Source organism: Podarcis filfolensis (assembly GCF_964270895.1).
Source record: "Podarcis filfolensis genome assembly, chromosome: 1".
Lineage (NCBI taxonomy): Eukaryota > Metazoa > Chordata > Lepidosauria > Squamata > Lacertidae > Podarcis > Podarcis filfolensis.
In genome coordinates, this window is record NC_139604.1 from 41,847,285 (window position 1) to 41,865,889 (window position 18,605).

An 18,605-nucleotide genomic window follows, 5' to 3' on the forward strand; every position below is an offset into this window, starting at 1 on the left:
AACATAGCTGTGTAAAAGATAGTTGGGATATAGAGTACTGTTGTTTTTATCTAGGATGTTTGAAAAGACTGAGATGTAGTCCTTAAATCCTACACACAAGAATAAGTATCTTGAACAATTTATACGCTGAGCAAATACCTTGCAGACTAGTTCTTTTGATCTTCATACAGAATTATATTTATGTAGCTCTAACATAACTTAAAATGCCTTAAAAAACCCCCTCTTTTAATTACAACATTTTCAACAGTGGCCCATCCGTCATGGAATAGTTGAAGATTGGGATTTGATGGAGAGGTTTATGGAACAAGTAATCTTTAAATATTTAAGGGCAGAACCTGAAGATCATTATTTTCTATTGGTGAGTACAGCCTATCTTCTATTTTTTAAGCGTTCACAACATCCTCTCAGCACACAGTGTAGAATAAATTTTAACTTGCAAGAGAGTTGAGGCAGAAGTAGCAGCTTGAACACATGCACGGTAGCAGTTACTGATTAAAGGAGTTTTTCTTTTTGGAGTGTTAAAAGCCACAGAGCTTCTGAATTTTGGATGACTGCTTCAGTTTCTGTTTCTTTTAACTTGCACCAGCTCTCTCTAGAGCTGAATAATGGTGTCCTGGCAACTGCATTTTACATAAGTATTTCTCCAGTGATGCAACAGGGGTATATCTGGTGTTTGAGTAGAATTAAGACTGCTAAAACAGCTGCTGTTGCTTAGAGACAAGCATTAGTCAGTGACATTTGGTTTCTTCAACCTTTTTCTGCTGGGATTCTTAGAAAATAGGCCTTGAGTGGCTTCAAACTCATTTGAACATTTTTTATTTTAACAATGGGCCCAGGATCTATATGGCCCTATGTCATATTTCAGAATTGGATGCAAATTATCTTGTTAAATTTCTCTATTTTTATATAAAATGGTAAATGGAAAAATGAACACACAGGTACATTATTATAACAGAAGTATTGTTACATTAAAGATACTTTGTTTAATGTGGTATAGTCAACTCTGAGATGCTAAACCTGTATTTTGACTAGAAATGCCAGATTAATTTGTTCTTCGTGAATTCCGATATGAATTGGTCCAACTAACCTTTCCTTCCGGAACCAGAATGTAGATTGAAACACAGTTATTATTTGGATTTGTCATGCTTCTGAATTTGTGATATAGTTCATGCTCAAACACATTAAATGTGTATAGGAATGGGTATTTTAAGATAAAGTAAGTTCTTCTGTTGTTGTTTTTCTACAAGTACAACTCAACTGTAAAAAGCTGTGTTTCAACTGAGCTGACTGGATGATTTTGCTTTACAGACTGAACCCCCTCTAAATACTCCAGAAAACAGGGAATATACTGCAGAAATCATGTTTGAGTCCTTCAATGTTCCCGGGCTTTACATTGCTGTTCAGGTGAAACATCATTTAGTTCACAGTTGAGATAAATGTTTTAAGTAACGTTCCTTAAGAGGAGAATATGCAAGCTGTTGTGCAGAAATTGGGACTGGCACCGGATTTGGAACCTCTCATGTGGACTCTGACCCAAAAAGTAATTTCTGGTTTAATCCTGCTAAAGGACCAGAACAATTCACCTTGTTCTTGGGGCCAAACTGGATGCCACATTGCGATAACCATGTTTAGAATTAAGTCTGCTTCCAAATCTCTTTACTTTTTGCATGGTTGGATTGGTGTGGAAGCTGAATCTTACACCATCTGAACTATTCTGCCACCTAGCTTTTTATGCTGTTTTTCTCCCATGAATGTTCTGGCAGACATTATTTCCAGTCACAGAGAGTGGCTGCTTTTTAAAAGTGATATTTGGTGGGGAAATATGAGCAGGTTGATTTCTCCACCAGCCAATGCTATGCTTTAAATCAATCCCCGCCTGTCCTGTTTGTCAGCTGGCACAAGGTTGTAAGCTGTTGCCATCATGTCTAATTGTGATCCCAATTGTTGTGTTGCAAAGAAATACATGAGCAAATAACAACAAGCTGTAATTATTCCACAAAAGGAATGCAAAAAACCGTGTTCACGCACTAGAAGATATGATTATGAAAAGAATGTCTTAACCCTTTGAAGATACATCTCTCTGTTTCTGTTGGCTCTTTGAATTAGGACACTACACTTGTGTAGATTTCCTGAACTTGCAATAAGGCTCTCTGTTAAAGCTATTAGATATAAATAAATTTATAAACATCTATTCTAAGCCAAAAATGTCCCTTTGTGGACCTTAAAACAGAGGGTAATATTTAAAATTCATTAAGCAAAGTATTCATACCAGTGAAAATTCAATGTTAAACACATAAAGTTGTTCTGAAATTTTGTTTTGAAAAGCAGATTATGTATTTCATAAACATACATTGCCCCACATTTAATCTCTGAATAGCACTTTCCTCAGGTTTCTTTTAAAATACAACACAAAAGTCCATATGTGTATGTATAGCTGTTTAGATTTAGAGCAGCTTTGCCTTCTTTCAAAGGGGAGACAACAGCAAAATTGTCACAGGAAGAGTAGTTCTGTGTCTCAGTTTTATCTGGGGAATAAGATTCACTTTGCCTCTTAAGAGAAAAGTCAGATAATGATTCAGAGACTTCACCATTCAGATCTGCATATATAGTTTACTGTAAAAGCTAATCTTTTCAACCTACCGTACTTCCAGAAAACAGCTGTCGTCTTGTGTAGGCTTGTGAGGATGTGGATCCTTAACCTTTCTGTTTTGAGTGTTTTACTTCCTCCTCATTATGTTCTGTTGAATGCACGGCTCTTCATTGCACTCCTTAATTTTATTGCCTATGCCTAAATTCTTCTGCAGAAGATCTGCAGCAGTAATTTGACATTTCTTTGCTATAAACTGTTGAATTTAATATAATATTAGCTTAAAGAAAAGCTTTTCAGAAACACAATAATATTTTAGTACCCATAATATCCTTGGTACCAACACAGGAAAGATAAAGCCCACAGTAATTGATTGAGTATATGGGAAAATGGCTCCCTTGTCAGCTCCTGAAAAAGGGGGTGCAATTTCTATGGGAAGCTCCTTTCAGAAGCCAGATCTTCTGCTGTTGCCTTCATGGTAACAGAAAGGAGCTGTGCTGCAGTGATCCCTACGTTACAAGGTAATGTGAGAAAGGAGCCTGAGTTTTTAGACTGTTTAAAACTAGTGCGGCTTCAGCTATATAGTACCATTTAAGTAGTTCCTATATATATCAATGCATATTTAGATTTTCCCAAAGCTTGAATTACAATAAATTTCCATTTTTCTGGTTAACTTTTGGGTGCTGCTGCAATTATAGAAAGTAAAATCTACCAACTTTTGAATACCATTTTTAGGGTTTTTATTTCCAGTTCCTTTGTTCTGTTTTCTTACTTCTTGTTTTCTTCTGCTGCATGGTGCAATGTAACTATGTTAAATGGTTTTTGCCTGATGTGGCAATCTTTGCTTGAAGACTAGGCCTTTAGGCTGGTTATGAGATACTAAATCTCAAATTCTTTCCTTGGATAAGGCCGTCCTTGCCTTAGCTGCATCTTGGACATCAAGACAAGTGGGAGAGCGAACACTGACTGGAACGGTTATAGACAGTGGGGATGGTGTCACTCACGTCATTCCTGTGGTAAGTACACATAAATATGGGTGTGGTTTGTGGAACAACACTGCTTCTAAAACTATCACTATTATGGGAAGGATAGTCTTGGCAGCTCTGTTCAGCATTTTCCCAGTGAACTAGGTGTTATATATCACACAAGATTATGCTAAAATTAGCATTTAGGAACGTATTCTTATTTTTATTTTGGAGACAGAAGTTAGAGAAAATCTGCTTTTTTTTGCTTTAGGTTTATAATTGAACTTTGTAGCTTGTTGAAAGTTTTTAATAATTAAATCTGCAATGCTCCCAGTATAATATATGAAGGTATCCTTCAGCTAAATCTGAAAATTTTGTGGGGTTTGTTGCTTTTAAGGAAGACATGGCAATCTCTTTGGAAGTGATGCTGCCACCCCTACATTAAACAAAAATCATGTGGGCAGAAACTAAGCTTCCTGCCCTTCATCCAGTGTAGATTTACTTCCCTTATTTTCTTCCTCCTCCTCCTCTGTCTTACAAGCTGATGAAAGAGGAAGGCTATACTGTACCAGACTGAGGATCCCCTTATATATCTCAGTCTACCATTATCTGTTTACACTATGTTAAAGACACACACCGTTTGTTTGTGTGTGTGTGTGTGTGTGTGTGTGTGTGTGAGAGAGAGAGAGAGAGAGAGAGAGAGAGAGATCTTCAGAATTATTTTAAGTTTGGATCCTTTAGTTCAAATTTCCCCTCTTTTTCCACAAAAATAGAAGAGCTTTAATACTTCCAGGATTCATTTCATTAGGAATCAGAGTGGAGAGATTGCTTTGTGTTGTTGTAGATGATGCTTTAATTAAGTGCTGGTATAAGTTATGGCATGTAGAAAATCCACCATTATCTGTTCTGTAAAGGGAAATATCCATGCAACAGAAAGTGCGCGATTTGAGATGATAGTAGAGAGATGGAAACATGGGACTTGCTTGCGATATGTCCTATTCATGTGTTCACAAATATGTCTCTAAAGTTTGTATTTGGGATTAAGTTCATTGAAGGATTTTATTATTATTATTATTTACTTTCAGGCTGAAGGTTATGTGATTGGCAGCTGTATCAAACATATTCCAATTGCAGGACGAGATATAACTTACTTTATTCAACAATTGCTAAGAGAACGAGAAGTAGGAATCCCTCCTGAACAATCATTGGAAACTGCTAAAGCGGTGAAGGTAATGTATATTTTAAAAAGCAAATAGATACTTAACGACTGGCTCAGTAAGACTCAAAAACTGACACAGCATATATATGTTCTTTGCCACTACTGGTATTAACTTTAACAATTCAGATCAGGTGACTTATATATTGGAAATCAAGATGCTATCTTGGTGGTAACAAATTGCCAGTAATCTAGTTAATTCTCTGGGCTAGGAGGGTATTCTAATACTAAAAAGTACTTAGTTTTGCATAATGAAAAGTCATAATTACTTTTCTTGAGACTTTTCATGATTTTTTCTTTTTAGCAGCTCTATTATTACTGACGGATTTTAAATTCTAAAGTGTATGATGGTATGGTATGTAACCATGGCAATAGTACATTTGAGCATGCATTTTCCGGAGTTAGCATCTCCCAACTAAAAAACCCCCACCTAAGATAGTTTAGGTCTGTCAGGTCTCAAGAATTTTTGCCTAGTGGTGCATAGAATTGTGTCTAGCGCTGAGTGCTAATTATCTTAAATGTATGCAGTTAATACTAACTGAACAATTCTCTGGTGTTTTCATTTGTTTTTGTTTTTTTAAAGGAAGTTTCATTCCTGTTCCATTTAAACTGATCAAATATAAAACCTTAGTAGATTTTTTGGGGATTTCTTTTGTAACTGTCTGCATCTGATTTCCAGGAACGCTTTAGTTATGTCTGCCCTGATTTAGTAAAAGAATTTAACAAGTATGACGCAGATGGTACCAAGTGGATCAAACAATATACTGGAATCAATGCAATCTCAAAGAAAGAATTTACCATTGATGTTGGCTATGAGAGATTCTTGGGGCCAGAGATCTTCTTTCATCCTGAGGTAAACTGGTGCAGATCTTCATAACACACACAGAAGTATACTTTTAGTTTTATCTTCTCAGAAGTAAATACTGTTGTGCTTGAACAAGTCTTGTTCCCTTGTAAGTGTGACTTATGATTGCAGCTTTCATTTCATAATGTAGGGCAGGTAGTGCCTTTCAAAGTTGGAATTAAAAGCCAGCGTACTTCCATCCCCCTTTTTAAAATAACCTTAGAACCCAATTTCTTGGTGCCGAGTTAATTATGTTGGCTTTAATGTTCAACTGAATCTGTTTTTAACTTTTGAGGATCGTGAAGCTTTAAGGCATTTCCCCCTGCTTCTTAAATGATACTCCGCTGAAGAAGAATCTGGGGCTGGAGGTGGGAGGGGAGATCTAGCTGTTACCACTAAAAGCCACACAACATGCTTTGTATAATAGTTTCTCTCTTCCCACTTCAAATTTGAAACCACCAATCTGGCTTCTGTGGTGAGCTGAGGGAAAAGGAATAAATATTTCTTCCAGCTGATTCCCATTTTTTCATGCTGAATAAAACTGTTTGATTCAGTGCTTAGCATCTGAGATGTGTAGGCGGTCTCCAAAGTGTTCAGTACAATGCAACAGCAGGGAGAATGGAAAGGGTAAAGGGATTGGAAGGCTTACATTTTCCTGAATTCCTGTTCTTCAGTATCTGTATATGGTTGTACTTGGTTTTTTACCCTTTCGTTTTTTTTATTAATTTCAAATGATCTTTATTATTATAACACAGGACCTTTGAGAATAAGTGGTACTTTACAGAGGTACATAAGCAGGCAGAAGCTGCCTCAAACTTACAGTGTAAAATAGCCATTGGGGAAGACTGTAGAGGCTGGTGAGGGAGAAATGAGAACAAAGATTATTTTTCAGAGTAAATACTGAGTCTATTTTTTGAATTAGAATTTACCTTCAATTAAACTAGTGCTTCTTTTTCCATAGTGTTTCTCACATTGTTGTGTCTTAGTTTTTTCCATCTTGCTAAATTCATCTCATTTAGCTTTCTTAATGCTTTCTTTAGAAATCTGCAATAATCTACACTTGCCTCTAATATGTTAAAGAGAAGGCTGATGCTTCAGTATTATGTATGGAAAACGAAACCTGTTTGTATTTGTTTTTTTAAATGCTGCAGTAAGCAATAAAATTACTTGTAACCTAATCAGTTCTTTGCTGATACATACTTCTGTTTTTAGTTTGCTAATCCAGACTTCACACAGCCTATCTCAGAAGTAGTAGACGAGGTAATTCAGAACTGTCCCATTGATGTTAGACGTCCGCTATATAAGGTTAGTAAAGCTAAATAATGTTTGTGTGTATGTGTGAGAAAGAGAGAGAGAGGTTTTTTCAGAATATATCTCTGCCTACTTGCTAAAGAGATCTCAATTCTTCCGTTGAAAGCACAATAATGGGCTATGTTACAAGTGTAAAAAGCTGCCGTATGCAGTCTGACAAGTGACCCACCTAGCTTAGGGTCTACACTGACTGGTAGTGGCTTTCCAGGGTTTGGGGCAGGGTGGTCCAAATTTTCATACCAAGTGGGCCTTGGGACATGGTTGGTGCTGTGGTCTAAACTACTGAGCCTCTTGGGCTTGCCGATCAAAAGGTCGTGGTTCGAATCCCCATGACGGGGTAAGCTCCTGTTGCTCGGTTCCTGCTCCTGCCAACCTAGCAGTTCGAAAGCACGTCAGTGCAAGTAGATAAATAGGTACCGCTGGAGCGGGAAGGTAAACGGCGTTTCTGTGCGCTCTGGTTTCTATCACAGTGTTCTTCTGCACCAGAAGCAGCTTAGCCATGCTGGCCAGATGACCTGGAAAGCTCTCTGTGGACAAACACCAGCTCCCTTGGCCTGAAAGCTAGATGAGCGGTGCAACCCCATAGTTGCCTTTGACTGACTTAACCGTCCAGTGGTCCTTCACTTTACCTTTTACCTTACCAAGTGGGCCACAATAATACTTAGACATGGAACCCCCAGGCTGCACACTGCCATGTCACACAGGGGTTGGGGAACAAGGCTAAAAGTTGGTGCCCCCTCCCCAGTCCTCATGCTTCCTTTCCAAAGCTTTACCAGAAGGTGCCAAGGACTGAACTTAGACCCCTTTGTGTGCTAAGCATGTGCACATTTATCCGTGATTAGCCCTTCACTAATGTACATTCAAGTGGATATTGTAAATAATGTAATTCACAGAATGAAATATATTGTTAAACTATAACTAGAAACAAAATGTGAAAGGGTTAGGTTGTATCCCCTGCTGCTCTTCCACTATTATAAGCAAACTTCTGCTTGTGCAACAGAACTTCTCCTTCCCCTCTTACTCTCTGGTTGGAAGACCCTCTGGAGGAGGTTTTGAGGGGGAGAAGAGTGGAATGAATTTTGGCATGATCATTTAGGAACGTTTGTTGTGTTGCATAGCTTTTAAAATTGGGCTGACTCAGAACAAACTTATTAAACAAGTTATTTAATAAATTTTTAGATGAAAGTGCACTTTAAGTATCTAAACATCTGTAGTATTTTGTAATCTAGCCTTTCTTTTATGGGGTGCTCAGCTTAACACTGATTGTAAAGCCATAAAATTCTCAGGCTATCTGTAAAATTCCTATTTGTGAAATAATTTGTCTCAATCTCTTAAATTGAGCATGTATGGCTCAAGCATGGCCCTGTTCCTTGCTGTGACTGTTTTGTAGTCATTACAGCTGCCTTCACTCCTTATTTTCAGAAACTGATTCCTAACATCCAGTGTTGTTAAGTAATACAACTTTTGTGTGTACAATTTAGAATATTGTCCTCTCTGGAGGCTCCACAATGTTCAGGGACTTTGGTCGCCGTTTACAACGAGACTTGAAAAGAACTGTTGATGCCAGACTGAAACTCAGCGAGGAACTGAGTGGTGGCAGACTGAAGGTTTGTTTCTTTAGTTAAGACGTTTCACTTGTATGTGTAGTTCATTGTGCTAGTTTACGTCACATCTCTAAATGGAATCCAATAAGAAAGCCATTAAATTGTGTCACCCTCATTTTGAACTGTATCAATCTCCTCATCTTTAATTACCATATATACTTGAGTATAAGCCAACTTTTTCAGCACATTTTTTATGATGAGAAAGCCCCCCTTGGCTTATACTTGAGTGAAGCGTGCGGTGGCGGCGGAGGGACGAGCGGCCCGAAAGGAGCCCTTTTGGGCTGCTTGTTCTTCTTCCGCTGCTGCCACCACCACCAGGTTTGTGGTGTGGTGAACCTGCTTATACTCGAGTCAATAAGTTTTTTTCCAGTTTTTTGTGCTAAAATTAGGTGCCTCGGCTTATACAGTGGTACCTCGGATTACATACGCTTCAGGTTACAGACGCCGCTAACCCAGAAATAGTACCTCGGGTTAAGAACTTTGCTTCAGGATGAGAACAGAAATCCTGCTCTGGCAGTGCGGCGGCAGCAGGAGGCCCCATTAGCTAAAGTGGTGCTTCAGCTTAAGAACAGTTTCAGGTTAAGAACAGACCTCCGGAACGAATTAAGTACTTAACCTGAGGTGCCACTGTATTTGGGTTGGCTTATACTCTAGTATATACGGTACTTTCCACATTTGTGAAGGTTTCATTTTGATGGCTACAGGCACTTATCCTGTCCGTGATCTTGAAAACTAGTAGTGGTTTTGGAGAAGCAGCTGTTGCCACTTTTGTGGAGAGTGGATACTCCTGTTTCAATGTTTATTGCAACAGATGGATAACAAATAGAATTTGCCAGTTTCCTCAGAAAAATAATAAAAAGCATTTATTTCAAGTCTACTGGCAACATGAGGCTTATTAAATTATAGAACTGCTTTCAGTACTGTGTATTGTTTTTGGTTGGTGAATAAGTGCTTATATTGGAAACTACCTTTTGTTACATAAGAAGAGCCTGCAAGATCAGGCCCATGGCCCAACTGGTTCAGCATCCTGTTCTCACAGTGGCCAACCAGCCTGAAAGCAGGATCTGAGTGCTTTACTGGCCTGACCACTTCAACTTTACTGTCCTGTACTTTCCCTCTGGCACAACAGATTGGAAATGGCAAGAGGCATGTTATAGTGGCTTCTGTGAGAGAAGGGAGAAATATATTGAGGTGTTTTTTATGACTTTAGTACCTGGGGAATAAGTGATTTCTAGATTCTGCCTGTTTTCAACCATGTAAACCCACAATAAGTATCTTATGGCATTTTTGGGAGAAAGGGAAAAGTTAACACTTGTAATATAGAGAATGTTAATGGCTGGCAATGATTTCCCAGGGTTTCAGGTAGAGGTTTTTCTTAAACGTATGACCCAATAATTTTAGATAAAAATATTGGGGCTGGGACATGGGACCTTCTGCATGCAAAGTCATGTGCTCTTCCACTGTGCTGAGAAAACATATATATCTTGAAACCTATTCAGATTAGTGCATTTGAGAGAATTTGATTAAAAACTGTTTTGCCTGACGGTTAAATATTCTTAAAACTGGGGTTTTGCTACAGCCAGTGAAAAAAAGAAGTGTCTGTAATGACATTTTATTTAAAACAGTACTTTGTACTGATTTTATTTTCTCTTGTAGCCCAAACCTATTGATGTACAAGTTATCACACACCATATGCAAAGATATGCTGTCTGGTTTGGAGGATCAATGTTGGCTTCCACGGTAAGTTGACAAAAGGAAACAGAAATCTGAAGAGAACTTTTCTCACATATATTTTGACCTGTATTCATTGTCACTGTTTTCCACTTTATCTGTGATATATGTTTATAGGACAAGCCCAGTCATGGTGCTCTAAAAAGTGTTCCTATTTTATTTGGGGGGGGGGGAATACTGCCCCGAACCTTTTATAAATAGACTTTCCAAAATGTTTGTAACTTATGAGGAGCTTCCTTGAAAAATGTAAATGCATGGGGGAAGAGGTTTTCGCACTGTCTATTGTTTATCTGTTCCTAATTTTTTTCAGAAACATCTTTTTAAGGCAGTGTTGTCTTGTGTTACATAAGCTATAATACAGGCACGAAACTGAGACAGGTGCTTTAATAACAAGTTTTATTATATCACAAGTTTAACCTAAAAGTGACAAAAATATATTTTTAGTGAAAATATTCCCTTTTATCTTCTTTTCCCCCCAGCCTGAGTTCTACCAAGTATGCCACACCAAAAAAGATTATGAAGAAATTGGTCCTAGCATCTGTCGTCACAACCCAGTTTTTGGAGTTATGTCTTAAATCCGACCTGCCATGAGTTGGATCTAGGGAGGCTGGGAGATGGAGGGTCTTTCTCAATACATGTTTGTCTGGATGGCTGGTATTAAGATAACAAAACATGACTTGAAAATAATAAGAAGAAAAAAGACCAAACACAATTAAACAGGAATATTTTAATAAGTGTCTCAACATGCAGATGTAGTGGGAAGCCAAAATGATTCCAAGTGTTTTTTTTCCTTTCGATTGAATATTTGATCCTGTGCGTAAACAAAACAAAAGAAGTGGGTTTTTGTTCTTTCTGTGCCCTGATATTTTGTATATTAATGGAATATCCAAGATTTGATGGGATTTGATGGTGTGTAGATAGTCAGCTCTATAATTCTTCAATTGTACTCTTACACGTGTACAATGAGAGAGCTTGTTTATATTTCATACTTTTTTATACGTTGAGAAAAATATCAGTGAATGAAAGAAATGTAATATTTGACAAGAGAAATACCAGTGACCAATTTGAGATGAATAAAAATAATAATAATGCCCACATGAAGCTTAATCATGTGAATCTCTAGTAACTTCAAATTATGACCAATCCTAAAACTTGGGTTCCACACACAATGCAACTTGGCAAGTGCTTTTGGAACTAAGGAGCTAGAATCTTGGATTAACCGATGCCTGCTAGTGCTTTCTGATTACTCGGTGCATTTTCATTCTATTTCTTGCTTTTGGGGGCGGGGGGAAGTAAAGACAAGACTGTTGGACCAGTATTGCAGTTCTGTAGTGTCATTTCTAATTACAACCAAATATTCAAGTTATCAAAATAGGTGTATTCCACCATTCCAATAAAGACACAAAAATTCTTTTTAATGTTTGTCTGAGGCCTTTCAGTCTCATTGCTTGATCGTTTGAAGGTCTCTCTTTCTAGTTTGCCATGGCAGTTATTAAATCAGTAATTTTAAGGAGACGAAAATGGAACAGGTATTGTGACACAAATATGAAAGTGGTGCATGTTTCTGTGATTTTAGTTTCTATTCAACAGCATACAGAAGTGCATATGCAATTTAGAAAAATTTAGCTTTCATTAACATTTTCTCATTATGTTTTGGTAAATAATGCTGCTGCATTTGGGGGGTATTGTTGATTTGCTACTGCAGGATCCAGGGGGTGAATTATATGGCTTCTGTATATACTATTATCTAACAAGGAGCTGATATGGCATGGCTGACTATACAAATATTTAGAGCAAAATACGTTGGCCTTTGTGGAGTAAACGTAGCTGCTGATCAGTGTATTGCCAATTTAGTTTTAGCCCCGCTCATTCACCTTTTGATCAACTTGAGGCCATGGGTCCTGGGTGAAAAGGGAGATTGAAAAATTGGAATGTTCCCAAAAAATTAAATTGAATTTTTAAAGAGTTTTGAAATTTCTGTTAGTGTTGGATCCAGGCATCACAGAGCCTGATTTCTGCTGATGAGACAGTCACTTCATGGCAGGTGGGGAAGGCAAATTTCATTAGTATAACTTTTCATTTGCAACACCTGTGTTCCCTTAAAAGCTGTTCTGCATAGATAGGAGACCTCCTGCAACAGCATGGGAGGTGGTTCTGGGAGTTGCAGAGGAAGGTGGACTGTATGAAAATCACACATGCCCTTCCTGCAGCATGAGTCTCCATGGGACACATGGGCTGTGGTGTGAGAGATAATCACCAGAAATCAGGTGAAGGATACTTTGCACAAGCAGAGCTCCCTTCTCAGGTGATTTCCATTTGTCCCACTGCCACCTCATACAGCATACTCCACACTGTTCAGAGGGCCCCAGACTCACTGGATAGGCTTTCCAAGAGCCACAGCGACTGTAGAGGGAAAGAAGGCCAGGGAGAAATGTGAAGTGCCTTCTGCTCAGGTAACTACCGAATATAATCTCTACTAAACACAGGTGCAATGAACTACTTGAATAGCATTTCTGCGTATGTTCTAGAAAGCTATTCCATTGGTTTGAACACTTTTATTGTATTTTCAAGTCTACCAACGAAGATGTGTGGATTTCTTCTACTGAAATGTAGTTTAATGAATAATGATGTGAATCTCCTATGTGTTGCATACCAGTAGTAAAGGATGACAGTGGAATCAGCTTTGCAAAACAATAAGATAATTTTACAACTAATAAAATGTTGCATACAGATGCTCAATATAAGATTATTCATAATGCAAACTATTTAAACAACCAGGATATCAAATTGATTCCTCAGTAACGGTTGTTTCTTGCTTCCCCCAAGAAAGCTGTCAGCTAAGAGGAAACTATGAACAATTTTTTAGGCAGAGTCCCTAAACTTCAGCATCTAAAGAGTTACCCGTTGGCCTTCATGCTTGTAGACCAGCACCTTGATCTCTTCTGTCATTTTGTGTCTAAAAATACTCAACCTTAATGCATTTTATGTGGATTTGTCATATTTGCATGCCCCCTGGGGCAGGAACACAAAAATTGTTGCAATGATCTGAAAACTTAATAAGGTACAACTAGAAAGGAAAGTTCTGCCATGGCATGGCTGTACTGTACTGAATCTTTGCTAATAAGTTGTTCCCTAAGGGTGATATCTAAGACATATTCAGACTCATTGAAATCAGTGGGCTTAAGTTACTATGTGTATGACTAATGTTGACTATCACCCAACATTATGCTAGTTTTCTGTTAATCCTGCAATTTTTTTTTAAACAGGTGGAATTATTAACTACAGACTTTTTTTATGAAAGGGTATTGACCCACAAGAAAAACATCAGTCAAGGACTGCTCTAGCTGGGTGAAGTCAAGTTCAAAAGCATGTGGAGTTTGCAGCATTGCATAGTTGCCTTGTAGTAGTTATTTTTGCCCCACCCCATCTCAGTGTATGTACCAACCCTTCTCTTGCTCATGCTCTGAGTCACCCCCTTTCTCAACACTGCATTAAATTAGGCTGAGAGTACTAGGTTCCTAACCAGGAGCTAAACTGTCAGTGGATATATTGCCTAGTTAGAAGCCCATGGGTAGCTTGAATATTTCCATTGGAAAAAAACAACAAAAAACTGATTTCCCAGTGCCTTAATCAAATATCAATATTGTGCAGTATTCAGTTATCAAAAATGTGTGTACCTAATTTATGAAGCTCAATTGTTTTAGTACATTTGATCATTTGGGCTCTGACTATCTCACAACTGTAGTGGATATGGAAGCAGAGTTTCAGGTGCTAGGTAATTGCTAGGAATTGGTATAGGAGAACAAATGTGATGGTCTGCGTGCTTATTGTGGTGCAAGAGAACCCCAAGCTTAAGTGATACAGTGATTTAACGAAATCCTTGTATGGGAAACTCGTCATTTTCCTATAATAGGAAGGGAAGGAATCATGTAGGTTTACACATGATTCGAAGGAGATTGTTGTGTATGTATAAAAATGCATCTAATTTTTATTAAATAATATATTATTATTTAATTACCTGCCCTTCATGCTAATGTCCCAGGGTAGGGATTACAACATTCAAACACAATAGTAAAAACAAATTACAATCACAAGAATAAAGTGGGTCCTAAAAATATACACCTAAAGTGTCAAAAGTCAGGGTGAAGAGATGCATCTTCATTGGAAGCTGTATAATGAAGGTGTTTGATGCAACACAGGTGCACGACTTAGGGGCTACCACAGAGAATGCCCTAGGCTGCGTTGTGTGAGTTGTCTCTGTATACACACCATTGCTTAAGCTTTTATACTTGTCAGTTTGAGATACAAAGAAGTAGCTTGAAAATGTGTGTGAGAGAAAGCGCACATTCTATATGCTTCCTGAATATTTATATATGACATAATCTCAAACATTCAGGTCTTGTGGTTATCTGGGACATATCTGCATTCTTATGGACAAGTCCTAACAGTGTGTGGCTGTCAGTGGCAACTTCAGCAAAACTGTTAGTGAAACTTCAGTCTTCCCTGCTTAAGAAAGTGAATAACACATCATACAATTGTCATAGGGCATCATATGATGCTGATAATAGGTGGTGTTATAGAATACGGCAGATAAGATCAGCACAGGCTGCCCATACAATCAAAGGTATATATTGTTATTAGAGGGTTTTATTATGCTGAAAGGAATAACCCTTATGAAGATCTGTCTCTGTTTAGTTGCACTTGTGTATTCCAAATAAATGCAGACAAGATTTGGATCCTACTGACCAAACCTGTCACTTAAAGCTTAACTGGTTGTGTGTTGCAGAGGGTGGCTGATACTTTATTAATTAGCTTTTGTTTCCTGAGGCAAATCAAAATTCCATTGGTTTTTGCTTATATAGAGTTTTTCTATAATACTGACATGTCCTATTAGTAAGGTCTGTGAAGAACAGTGATTACACCCGAACCAAGTTTGTTTGCTAGAACATCAAAGTCTATGCCGAAAATACCTAATCCAAAACTATTCTTTGTTTCCTTAGCTCTGTTACTTAAATTAGTGGGCATAAAGATCTGCCATATCACAATGGTACAAATATGCTGCTGTGTAATAAAATCTTGCTGCTCTCTGCTACAGGTAATCTTAACATTCATTTTTGTTGTTCATTTAATGGCTGTTTGAGCAGTGAACAAAAACTCACATGTGACCAAATCTAACACTGTAAAAAGCACCTATGATACAGTAATTAACAGTACATTAGAAACTTGATGTGGCTCAATAGACTTCTTTGAATGTCCTTAGCCACTGTCAGTGTTTCCAAGGATACTAGATAATCACAGGTGTTAGAAAAACATTGTTTCAAGTCCCTACTGCTTTCGCTGAAAGTTTTAATTACCTAGTGGTATTTTAACAATCTCTGTTTTCTTCTCTCTACTTTAGGAATACTGACTTTTCCATTGTCTATAAAGAAAAAGGTTATGTTCATACTAGAACATTGCACACTGCTATCTTATCTGTACATATTTTGTAATATCTGCTGTGACTTTACATCCCAGCTGAAACTAGAAAATCTTGTCTGCAATTTTTAACCTCCTTCTAGCTTGAGGCCTGGTAAATGCAAAACTCTTGGCAATCTCAGTGAAGTTGTCTGTGCTTGTAGGCGAGATTGGTTCATCATGTTTCTCCTGAACATCCATATCTTCAAATCTATTAAATACCACTCCTTATGTCAATAGTGAGACCATCTGATTGTGTGATGCCACTTTTGGCTGACATTTTAGCTGGTATCAAAAAAAGAAAATTGATAAGTCTTCCGTGTCTAAAAGGGCTTGGCGTTCAAAGAAGGAGACTGAAATGATGCTTCAATAATAAGCCTGAAATATTTTACAAACTATTGGCATTCACATTCTATTATACATCATGTAGCCGCTACCAGAGGTATATACAGTGTACTGTGTGGTAGCTTAAGGGTTTGGTTTTTCTCAACATGGATTTCATAGTTGTAGGTGTACATGCCCTGTCTCCCACCTCATTCTGTACATCTGGGGTGGGGAATCTCCAGATATTGGACACCAACTCCCATCAGCCGCTGCCATCATGGCCAATGGTCAAAGAAGATGGGAGTTGTCATCCAGGAACATCTAGAGGCCCACAGGTACTCTGCCCTTGCAATGCATGGTTAGAGTAGGATGCTAAAACACTTGCCTCCTCACTGCATGTATGGTCTACAGGCTGGCTCAACGCAAGAACCCTCTCTTGACTTTCAACTCCATTTTCTCTTTTTCAGCTGCATTTCTCTAAAGCTATCAAGCTAACTTGTTTAATGTCTTGTGCAAAGCTCTCTTCTAATTTTTGGAAGGAATATCTAAGCCTATCCTTAACTGTATGACTCTATAAAAAGTACAATGTAAGGTGTGGGAAGACAAGCCAGTAAGACCTGAGGTTTGTGTGTAGCCTTGTTTTGTCTGCTAAAATACTTAGGAAATAATGATCTGGCTATGTCACTGGTATGTCTTCTGCAGGACAGGTTTCAAATATTTGTTATCCTTACCCTTGGATGTGTAAAGTGGCTTATCGTGGATTACTTTGTTCATTAAAAGAGCACTCCTTTCCTATCCTGGTTTAAAACATTTTTGTAGAGGGCCATTTCTCAGGAATTGCATGCTTGCAATAAGCAGAGGCAAAACTAGGTGGATTTTTCATCACTACAGTATTTCGTGGCACTCCATGTGCACATACTCTAGCCCTACTCTATCCATTATCCCCTCCCCTCTATCCATTTTTGTCTCCTCTCCATTTCCCCCTTTCCAGTGACACAAATTGGAACTGACCACTACAGACAGCTCTCCCTACTTCCAACTCTCTGTCCGTTTCTGGTCTCCACCACTACATCTCCTCCTCCTCTCCTTCCAGCCCCATTCCTGGGCTCACCACATAGCAGACCCATTTTCTTTTCTTTACCCCCTCCTTACACAGTGGCATGTAATGAAGAAGTGGTAGCAGTTATCAAAGGGCTGGTCTGGAGAGCAAGAATGGGCCTGCATCACTCAAAGGGTTACATGGTGGTCTCTAGACTGCATGTTTCCACTACTGTTTAACATAGACAGTACAATATTCATCATCGTCTTCATCATCATCTTACGTATTTGTATGCCACCTTTCCAATAGTTAAAACCATGCTCAAGGGAGCTTACAACATGAAATGATTTACATAATTACAAAAGTTGTCAAACAAATAAAGCACATCTGAAAGTACACAACAAAATTGAAAAATTTCCACATGCATTTTGAACCACAATAGGATCTAGAAATAAAGATACAAAGAATTAAATAACAAACCTCCCCACAACAAAACCCCCTAAACAATACCCCAGTCCAGGAGTCTGTTCAGCAGCCTCAGCTTTTATGGCTGGAGTCAGTCTGGGGCCTGCCTTCCCAAGTTAGGTGGAAAAAGGCCTGCAAAGCTGGGAGCAGGTCTTCTAGGACTCGCAGCCAAGATTGTCTCAAACCTGTACATCTGGGGTGAGGATTTGTCCACTTGGACAACCTGTTGGGTGCAGGTTTGTATCAGTTTTCCTAAGCCTCTGCTTCTGCAATCATATTAACTTACAATCTGAAAATTCCTGGATGTAGTTAAAATGCTAACCGTCCAAAATCACTTCAACATTATCATGCTTCACAGCGAGGGCTTTGATCTGTCCTCAGTTATGCACATAACTCCAACCCTACCAAATATTCATTATTCATACCCCATTTCCAGTTACACCCTTAACCTGGGAGTAAACCCTATTCAACACAGGCCTTATTCAAGCATTGAGTGAGAAAATGGGGATGAGCCAGCTCCGTCCCAGCATTCTTCACAAGTTGGAGGGTTAACTTCTGAAACTGGGAGCCTTTTCTACTTGTGTAAGCTCCCCACGTGATTTAGGGTTCTAAGTTGTATGAGGAACCTAAATGAACAGAGTGGGCTTCTCATGACAGACAGTCCTCATTGCCGTCATTATGAGTAATTCCAACCAATTGGGTACCATATTACCCAAATATGGTAAGACATGCCCAGGATTACATTTAGTGTGTGTTAACATCATTTCCTATTCTTTTACATTTTCAATGTCCTTTCGCCTTTATTAAGTCTTTAATTACTGTCTTGTGTAAGATGTTTCATTGCACATTGCCTTGGTGCCTCCTCTGAGGTAGACTTTTGTTTACTTAGATGAAATGGACATAAGCCTCTCCACACAAGTGTTGAAGAGCCTGCCAAAAAATGTGTAAGAGGTTTACAAGCATTATAGCCCTATGTGGACTACCATCATGCAGAAGTGACAAAACAGTATAGGTATGAATTGAGGGATAGGTCTCCGCACCATAGCTACAGCACCAGTAACTAGG

General features: G+C 38.4%; 1 protein-coding gene and 2 long non-coding RNA genes across 5 annotated transcripts in view; 2 read left to right on the top strand and 1 right to left on the bottom strand.

Annotated features, from left to right (window-relative positions):
- The window catches only part of ACTR3 (actin related protein 3), a 50,703-nt gene extending 39,027 nt beyond the window's left edge, over positions 1 to 11,676 (top strand). For all 3 annotated transcript variants that reach the window (XM_083582904.1, XM_083582903.1, XM_083582905.1), the window contains 9 exons: positions 248 to 358; positions 1,309 to 1,404; positions 3,496 to 3,603; positions 4,638 to 4,781; positions 5,448 to 5,621; positions 6,825 to 6,917; positions 8,405 to 8,530; positions 10,184 to 10,267; positions 10,738 to 11,676. In XM_083582904.1, coding sequence (XP_083439030.1) covers positions 248 to 358; positions 1,309 to 1,404; positions 3,496 to 3,603; positions 4,638 to 4,781; positions 5,448 to 5,621; positions 6,825 to 6,917; positions 8,405 to 8,530; positions 10,184 to 10,267; positions 10,738 to 10,833 — 1,032 coding nt within the window. In that variant the 3' untranslated portion in view covers positions 10,834 to 11,676. The remainder of the gene's footprint in view (positions 1 to 247; positions 359 to 1,308; positions 1,405 to 3,495; positions 3,604 to 4,637; positions 4,782 to 5,447; positions 5,622 to 6,824; positions 6,918 to 8,404; positions 8,531 to 10,183; positions 10,268 to 10,737) is intronic.
- The window catches only part of LOC310747966, a 48,140-nt gene extending 32,790 nt beyond the window's left edge, over positions 1 to 15,350 (top strand). Inside the window, exon 2 of the long non-coding RNA XR_014541044.1 lies at positions 14,900 to 15,350. This is a non-coding gene — a long non-coding RNA (uncharacterized lncRNA). The remainder of the gene's footprint in view (positions 1 to 14,899) is intronic.
- Positions 11,445 to 18,264, bottom strand: LOC310748002. Its single transcript, XR_014541059.1, has 2 exons — positions 17,374 to 18,264; positions 11,445 to 16,587 (listed from the first exon to the last, which is right to left on the bottom strand). It is a non-coding gene; the product is annotated as an uncharacterized lncRNA (long non-coding RNA).
- Positions 18,265 to 18,605: the final 341 nt, after the last annotated feature.